Source organism: Austrofundulus limnaeus, unplaced genomic scaffold, assembly GCF_001266775.1.
Source record: "Austrofundulus limnaeus strain Quisiro unplaced genomic scaffold, Austrofundulus_limnaeus-1.0 Scaffold1024, whole genome shotgun sequence".
In the NCBI taxonomy this organism is placed as follows: Eukaryota; Metazoa; Chordata; class Actinopteri; order Cyprinodontiformes; family Rivulidae; genus Austrofundulus; species Austrofundulus limnaeus.
The window spans coordinates 63,924-73,545 of NW_013953426.1; the positions used below are offsets into that span (position 1 = coordinate 63,924).

Below are 9,622 nucleotides of genomic sequence, written 5' to 3' on the forward strand. Positions count from 1 at the left end.
TTTCCGCCTTTTGGCCGTACGTTCACTTTTAGTATGGTTTCCACGCAATCCTTTATAAATGAGACCCCAGAACCGTTGTGTGGACTTTGTATATGGTAAAGCTATWATTAAATTACACTTTAGACCAATCTCATCCTCCTCGTAAGCAAGACATCGCTCTGCGAATGCAAATATTTTAAAATAAATTACTTAAAATACAAATGGAGGATCCTAACCGTTTTATTCAGTATTATGTAACCCAGGCGGGGGGTAATTTACCAGGTATCAGAGGTACTCCTGTACATTACGGACGAGGGATAGGTTCGCTGTTTTCCAGGCTTTTCCGTTTTGTCACCCCTCTGATGTGCAGAGGATTCTCCATCGTTAAGCCACACCTGCGCAAAGCGGCCAGAGGGATTGCCTCTGACGTAATCTGGAGGGCCGCTAACAGGTTGAAACGGGCTCGAAGTGGTGATGAGGATCTGGGAGAGCAAGATGGATCDGGATTAATGGTCCTATCGAAACGAGGAAAAAAGAGACCTCCCGGGCAGCGAATCTGGTCAGTTAAGAAGGATACCACGAAAAGAAAAAAAAATCAGTTAAAACAAACAAGCCGCAGAAGAAGACCAAGAAAAAGAAGAAGAAGACGCACCTGCTACAACAGCCTCGTGAATCTGATATATTTTAAAGAAATGAGAGAGAGGAAAAAATTATAATCATGACTCTCGTGCATAGAAAATCTTCAGAATGTGCGTTATCAGAATTGGATCTGTTCACAGCTCCAATGACACAATTGTCTATATTGGAAAAAACATACTCTGAATTATTACCGATCGCTGCTTTAACGGACACGTCTCCGGTTGAATTTTTTATCCCTGGAGATTCTGAACGATATACAGATTTGAATAGCACTCTTTATTTACGGATTAAAGTGACGAACGCTGATGGAACAGATTTGCCTAACGATGAGCAAGTGGCTCCCATTAATTATCTTTTAAATACCATGTTTTGCCAGGTTGATGTGACCCTGGGTGATCGATTGATTTCGCATTCCAGTGCAACTCATCCATACAGATCAATGTTAGAGACAATTATTAATTATTCATCAAGCAGTCTGAAAAGTCAATTTTCTGCAGGTCTGTTTTACAAAGACATGCCCGGAACGCTCGAGAGTGTGGACCCTGCAGGACGCAACGAAGGATTCAAAAAAAGAAATTCCATCACTGCTAATTCAAGAACTGTCGAGTTATTAGGCCCAATTCATAGTGATATATTTTTCTGTGAAAAACTTCTTCTGAACTCAGTAGATTTAAAAATTAAATTTACCAGAGCTAACGAGGCATTTTGCTTGATGTGCGCCCGTCAGTCTACATTCAAACTAAATATGCTGGGTGCGTCTCTTTTCATCAAAAGAGTTTCAGTTGCACCTGCTGTTCGCCTCGGACACGCTGCTGCTCTCATGAAGAGTAACGCGCTGTACCCTCTGATGCGCGTGCAGATAAAATCTTTCTCCATTCCTCAGAATTCCAGAATCTGTAATCAGGAAAACCTTTTTTTAGGGCTTAATCCAAAATATTTAATTTTAGGCCTTGTTCATCATGAAGCGTTTACATGAAGGAGAGATTTGAATCCTTTTAATTTTCGTCATTATGACGTGGAATTCCTTTCTTTATGTAAAAACGGTATGCAGATCCCTGGGAAACCTTTTCAGCCTGATTTTGCTAATCATAATTCGTTCAGAGAGTTCTACAATCTATTTCAAGCATCTGGGAGAGATCTGAAAGATTTACCGTTCTCTTTAGATCGAACCGGTTTTAATCAAGGTTTCACGTTATTTATGTTTAATTTTAATCCAACCGAAGACCTGGATGTACTCTCACCCGCTTCAACCAGGACCCTGCGGCTGGAAATCCGCTTCCGAGTACCACTGCCCCACATGTTACGCTGATTGCGTATGCCACATTTGACAGCATCCTGGTGATTGATTCAAAACGTCAGATCATGGTCGACTTCTACTGAGAAAAAACAAAACTATGAAGAATCATGAAATTGCAGACATGTTGGAACACACGCTGGGTGATATTTTCTTCGGGGTGTGGCCTTGCGATCAACTGGCTCTGTTTACGCAAATTACGCAAAGACCTGCATTTTTTGTTGTGAATACACACACCAGCGACAAACCGGGTGAACATTGGCTTGCTTTAACCCTGGACAAGAATGGGAAAGCCACATTCTTTGATTCCTACGGATTTTCCCCGTTATTTAAATATTACCCATGAGAGATGACGGATTTTCTGAAAGCTCATTCTTCGGCAATAATGTTTCATAATTCACAACTACAGAGCATTCACTCGTCATTTTGCGGGCAGCATTGTGTGTTTTATTTGGTAAACAGAGGTTGTGGATTATCAATGGCTCAGACGCTGGCGAAATATTCTCAGGATGTTTATGAAAATGATTCTACGGTGTCACATTTTGTAAAGAAATATCAAAAGTGTGTTAAAAACAGATATTGCGGCGGTTACACGCACGCAACTTGTTCTCTGGGTATGTTTAAAGATTGTCACTGCTTCTGAGTGTGTGTTTTTTTTTTTTCTAAATAAAAATGTAAACTTTTAAATTAATTGAAGCTGTTTTTTAATTTTTCCCGTGTATCAAAAATGTTTTGTTTCCTAAATAAAATGTAAACTTTTAAAAAATGGTATAAGCTGTAAGTTTTTTTCATGTATCAAAAAATGTTTCTTTCCTAAATAAAAAAATTGTAAACTTTTAAAATTTGTTTTTTTATTTCCTAAATGTTTCACAAATAAAAAAATATGTATAGATGATTTAATAACAATAACATGTGGAGATTATATAAGTTCAAGTAAGCATTTTATTGTGCACGTGCAGAAACATTCGGCATAACGAATCATCTTTTTTACAGAAATCTATTAAGCAAAAGAGAGCCTTTTCGAGGGTCGGAGATTTCTTCTTATCGGTAAAGTTCCAGTCTTTTTTTTTCCATTTACGGACTCCAGAGTGAGATGGTGGAGAGCTGTCAGAAGAATCCTGTTTCAATGTCCAGGTGGGCGATAAAATGACGCTGCTACTTTTACGCTTCTTCATCTTCTGACCTGATTTAACGCTTTTATACTGTTCTCGCACATGTGTATTCGTCACACACGTTATAGGTAAATTGACCTGAGATAAGGCAAATAAGAACTCGTCCCACCCTACTGGAGGATGGGTAGATTTCAAGGTTAGTGTCAACTGTTTGACCAGATCGATAATGTGCGACCCGCTCACCTCGTTGCCTTTATAAACAAATTCACCTGTGGACGTCCAGCCTCTGTCACCTTCAATTAATTTATTCAGAATATATTCAGCATTGTTGCGATTGCGTTGAGGTAAATTTCTCAGAACATCTTGCAGAACCTGATCAGTTTCTTTGACAGATGGATCGCTGCTGCCATCGTGTGGCTTCAGTGCGGCAGTGCCAGATTTTTCCATTTGACGTTGTTTGTTTAGAGTTAAATATTTCTGCAGCTACGCTTCGTATTTTCGTGCTTTTTCATAAAAAATCTAATCCTGGATCATCCAGAATTTCACGCATGCGCGAATCCAAATTGTGCAGTGCAGTTTGTCTGATGGGAATCAACGGCGGTGGCTGTTTACTCAAATTGTCCAGCTGATGTGGAGATATTAAATACATTTTCTGAGAGTGTTTTAAAGACATGGTTTTAACTATCTTTTCACGAGACCGGATATCAATTCAGCTATTAACGGGGCTGCGATTACTAGCAGCGGGAGAAATCCTCCCCTCTGTGTGCTGAGAAGTTTTCGTTTTTATTGACTCCAATTTTTTATCAGCTAAAATATGAATTTTTTTTACGCTTCTTTAAGGTTTTAAACTGAGCAGGTGAGAGAGGAATATTGCCTTTCAGAACGTTCAGAGCTAGTTCACAAATTGAGTTTATGAAATCCGTGGAGCCGCGCATCAAAATCTCTCTCCTCTTTTGAGGTATTGAATTCGTAAGCGCTCTGAGCAAATGTGCGTTTCTTTTTAATCGTGCAGACATGCTGAATAAAAATAAATAAATAAATAAACTAGTTTATTTTAAGCCTTCCTGGGAATATAAACCACTAAATTTTTATCGCGTGGAAATATCCCCGTACAGAGCCGTAGCTCATCTGGACAGGCCGGTGTCAAATCAATTAATAAATACCCCTACGCACTGGAGGCCGTGGCATTCTGAAGACATTCTAGAAAAAACATTTGTTGTTTTGGAAACATTTGTCGTGCTAAGACCGCGGCCTGCAGTTTGTCTCGAGGGTTTTTAAATAACACAATGTAATTTGAATTCAGACTGATTGTCCTGCTGTGTTTACTCTGTTGAAAAATGTTTTGCGTAAGAAAAAATACACTCATATTTCTGTGATGGCGATACTGTATAAATATTTTAACAACTTCCAAATTATCCATTGTGTGGAATATAACATCATCTAAAATCACGAAATGTGATTTATTAAAAGGAAATAATACAGGATCTGCAAAAGAATCAGGCAAATCTTTGATAAATTTAATGTTTTTATTCATTTTCATCAAATCATCAAAAATAGACTGATATGTGTCGTACACCCATACAATATTTTCAGGCACATTATTTAAAATACTCTGACAATTTTCTAAGACGTTTTTTACAAAAAAAGATTTGCCACATCCGCTGGGCCCTGCTAGAATGCAGCTAAATGGAGTCTTGAGTCTAGGGTCAAATTCCACCTGTTCCACTTGCATGAGTGACATTTTTTTACATCAATAACCAAAAGGCAAGGTTGTTCCGTTACTAAATAATCTAAATTTATCGTAAACTACTTTGAACGTTTTTTTTAAAGTTTGAAGTTTTGACCAGAAAACCTCTCTTGTCACATGTTATGCTCTGTTGTGGAATTTCAACATGACAGCTTTGATCTCTACCCAGAAATCCCTCAACAAGCTGACTGATTCCGTCAAAATTGACTTTTGTGCAGGATTCACTAGTCTGCGTAATACGACTTTCTCTTGTCTCGTTTTTTACGCGTACGATTTTGGACCTGTAGATGCAAATTCTTGGATTGAATCTCCTGGGGAGAGTTCACTCGTAAGATCGCCTAAATAATTTCCCACCAGTAACGTTTCTTCACCCGTTTTTGTGGTATAAATAAGCGAGTCAGTGTCCATATACAACACTCGCGCTCCTAATTTCTGGAGAGGTTTCAGCAGTTTGAGACGCACGTGCGCAGTGGTGAACCCAGCAATGAAAACATTGTCTGTCCTATTTGGAGGAGAAATGCAGCATTTATTAAAACTCCACTGGATCAGGACCGCTTCGGTGTTGAGAAAGTGAAAATAGGAGACTTTATGTTTTCCTGAAAACAGAAAGTCAAACAGCTGATCGGGTTCTTTCACAATGGTGGTCTGTGTCTGATTGCTCCTTTGTGCAAACTTTCCCCAGAAGCTATTTAAACATAATTTTGCAATATGCCTTCTCGCCGGGTTCTGTTGAATTTTTTCATGGCCCAGCTGAATGCCCTGGTGCGTGAAATAATCGTGAATGTATTTCTGTTTACCCTCCTCGTCCGTTACTTCCGGGGGGAATCCGCTGCTTTCTTGTTTGTTTTTCAGAAATCGATTAATATAATTGATAAAGAGTTTGTCACTCTTTTGCTCAAAATGCCAGACCTGTGTAGTCTTTAACACTCTGTAGCCAGCAGCCAGGGAGGCGTTAAACTCCACTGTTGTCCAGACACCTGTGAGCGCTCTGTCCTGCTGGCTGTGGAAACAGGATGTGCGCTGATTGTTTGTCTCGGCGCAAGTTCGACAGAGAGTGAACACCAGCTTGCCGCGCGAGGTTTTAAATGGGAGGACCGGGAAAAACAATTTTCTCGGTGGCTCTACCGTCGCTCTGATGAACCCGAAATAGTTTTCAGGTTCATCAAAATCTCTGTAGATTATTTTAGGGTGTCCTATCGGATAAACCCCCTCAGCGTTCACACTGGGATACAGTGAACAGAAGTCCATGTATTCCACCGTTTCGTCAAGCTGTGCGCTGAAAAGCAGCCAGACCGCGCAGGTGCATCCCCCATATACAGTAAAGCGTCGCGAGGACGTAACGGTTCGGGCGCATTGTAATTCTGTAGGAACTGACCTAGTGTGGGGTCTGATTTTTTCATATTTTCCCACTCGTGTTCCCAGATTACTTCCACATTTAATTTGTGATCGTTTTTTAAAGCGCACAGTTTCTCGTTCGTGGCTTCGTAGATCGTTTCGCACGGAACGCGTCTTAACGGACACTCGGACTGAGGTGCAAAACATTTTGGACACCCGTGGAAAAAACACCCCAGGAATTCAAAGGCCGTGTGCACCTCAGCCACCTGCGCAAAACCATCCACAAAGTACTTCCCACTTTTTTCTCTCCAGCGTTAAGCGCGTGAGCAATATGTATTTTTCTACTGTACGCAATCCACTCCAGCCACTGAATGGATGCGTTAGAAAACGTTTTATGAGGCATGTAGTCCATGGGGCTAGGAATAGCAAGAGTGTTAGGCTTCAGAAAGTAGCTCTGATAAACTCTGATGCAGGCGGACGGTATTGTTATTTGCTTGAACGGATCCACGCCGGTTTCGTCAAAAAACTGCTGTCTAAATTTAAAACAGCCTTTCATCAGAATGTCCACATCATTTTTACAATAAAATATGGACTCTTTTTCAAAATGGAATGTTTTCTGACTGGCTTCAGCGTACCAAGCGTTGAACTTTTCAACCTGGGCTGGAGGCATTTTATCCACTTCATAATAGGACGCGGCCGGAAATGTTCCTATGTAATTTAAATGCTCGAGAGAGGAGAATGTGTGTGGAAAATAACCTTTTGAACAGTCGGGGAAACCCAGCGCTTGAGGAAAAGCGCTCAGTCTCATCGTCAGGAAAGATAGACTGTCCTGAAATCTCAAATTGTAATCAGGATCTGTGAAGCACAGAACCTTCGAACCTTGCATAATTATGCTCGGCATTATACCGAGCTCTGTCATGCAACTGAGTATGATGTATGAATCAAAACCACGTGCGTTGTGTGCAATAAATGTGTAACCGGTGTACAGAGGCCTTCGAAAATTTAACAGAAAGTCTCTCATGCAGTCCAGCTCGTACAAACACCAAACGGACCCTGACAAGCTCTTTGTGCACACCAGAAGCGGGACGTGTACCTTTTCTGAATTCAGAAAGGTTTCAAAATCGTAAAATATTATTTTATTGTGGAGATCTTTATCACGCGAGGTGGGCTGAATGTAACACGAATGATTGCCGCGAATTACATCACATCCTGCTCTTTTCAGAGCAGATTGAGCATTTTCGAGAAGCGCATTTGTGACTTTGGGCATACCGCCCAGTTAAAGGGATTCGGTAAATCTGATTACAAACGTGACAATGTTTGTAAAGCTGACACTGACTGACAAATTTCTTAACAGTGGGTCTTTCTATGGGGATCAAATGATTCTGAAAGCAGGTTGCATTGCGACAAATTCTGTGACACTGCTCACATTTAACAGGTTCTGCTTCGCGCAGAACACACGAGGTGTGATTACACACCCCGCAAAAACCTTTGCACTGATGCGTGTGCTGGTTTTCAAAAGATGTGAAGCAGAAATAGCAAAAGTTTTTCACACCTAGGAAACATTTTATATTTTTCACCCCGTAAAAATGTTCATTCATTAAAAACAGGAAAACCGGTCTGCTGCGGTCTGAGAAGTCTGTTTCAAATATAGTCAACGATGCGTCTGGGGAAGGTCTGTAAAAAACAACAATTTTCCTTTTTATCAAATGTTCAAATTTAATTACGTCTGATAATGCCAAGGTGCGTGAACTGAGAACCCGAGCTGTGCGTGCCATTGTAAAGCGGTTTGTAAAGCCTGCGAGTCTGTGAACGTGGGGTTGGACATGTGGGCTAAACCGAGGGAAAAACGTGTTATTTTCCTGATTTTCAACGAAATAAAGATGCTGTCTTTTTTATGTAAAAGTTCAACATCCAGAGTCCTGTTGAGTTTACGTTTTGACCCACCTCTCTGGTTTCTGACAATTTGAACGGTAAATTCTAACGTTCCGTCGGCTTCAATTTGCGCATTTGATTGGATTAATTCATCGAGAAAATCAGTGAAATGTTCAGAAATTTCACGCTCATCTCCTCCTCCTACAGCGAAAGCAGTGTGATGCGCCGAGCCGTGTCCTGAAAGCTCCAGCTGAACAAAATCACCCCACTCTGTTAACGAAGCGGTTCAGTCAGCCAATTCTGACAAAATATTCATGACTTGAGTGTAAAAATCGGCCAGGCTCAGGGGCTCGTAAGACGGGGGAATGAAGAGTCGTCTCGTGATTTCATAATTATTAAATCTTTCGCGAGATATTTCATTTTGATCTGGACTGGATGAAGGTCCTGGAGAGGAGGGTGGCGAAGGAGCGTGTGAAGGTCCGGGGGTGGGAGAGGAGGAGGAGGAGGAGGGAGGTGAATGAGCGCTAATCCCCGCACCGTGCTGGATTGCGCTGTGGCTGTGAGGAGCAGAGTTTAATAAAGCAGCCTCGGGAGAGGAGACTGGGTCTTGTTCTGGGGAGCGCGCGGTTCGTAACGTTAAAAACACATCATCTAAAATACTGAATGAATCAGAGTGCGTTGATTGCGTGGTGTCAGGTGTGTTATTTTGAGTGTATTCATCATCAGCAGCAGCATCTGAAGCGGTAGCGTTTCTAAGTTCAGATAATGAATTATTTAAATCGTTAACAAGTAAACCGATTGGAGTCTGGTCCAAATTTGTGCTGTGAATTTGAAGAGATTTGAAGCGATCCTGATCAGACAGTTGTCGTGCAATTTCGTCATGCAATGCTTGCATTAGAGATTCTACAGTATATGATCTGGTGAACCAGGAGGTGAATTCTGCTCAGTGCTGTTTAAATCATTTTGTAATGATTGACTTAGAACTGAAATGTCATTAGCTTCTGAGGTTGACGGAGAGTTCTGTTGAATAAGATTTTGCAAAGCCTGTTCTAACTCGTGAAAATAATTTATTTCAGTATGAACTGTATTATTTGACAAACTAGACATTTTTCATCTATTTTATTGCTCAAACAATCTTATGCAAAGTTCAGTTAAATGCAGGATGGTTTGAAGACAGTGGCTCCTCAATTCATCGACGCTGGACTAATGATCTAAAAAAATAAATAAATAAAAATAATAAATAACTTTTCCTAATTAAAAAAAAAACGCGTGCGTGTCAGTGTTGAAAAAATATAAAAACTATACTCACTTCTTCTTCTTCTTCTTGTCGACAGATACCCGCGCAGGTCCGCTCTGCGTCGGAGCGCTCTCTCGAATCTGCTCCTTCTGACGCGGAGGCTCGGTACTGCGAAGGCCTGGTTAGGATTCTGTTGGGCCGCGTCTGTCTGTGTGGGTAACGGATGGTTCGGTTCGTTCTGGTCAGGAGTTGTGGATGGGAGCGGTTCGGGCTGAACCACACGGAAAGCTGCTTTTCATTTTTTGTAAAGAAAAAAGAAAAAAATATTAAAACCTTAATTATTAAAAATAATATACACATATTATTTATATATAATCTTACACACAACCCACCTGGATCTTGAGAAC

The 9,622-nt window shown here is 40.8% G+C and overlaps 1 protein-coding gene across 1 annotated transcript; it reads right to left on the minus strand.

The window, feature by feature from the left end:
- Nucleotides 1–5,324: 5,324 nt before the first annotated feature.
- On the minus strand, nt 5,325–9,622 carry LOC106533804 (uncharacterized; the record flags this gene model as incomplete). Its single annotated transcript, XM_014030244.1, is given in 3 exon segments — nt 5,325–9,189; nt 9,288–9,503; nt 9,608–9,622. A coding segment is annotated over 1 exon segment (989 nt), but the record flags the coding sequence as incomplete, so codon positions are not given.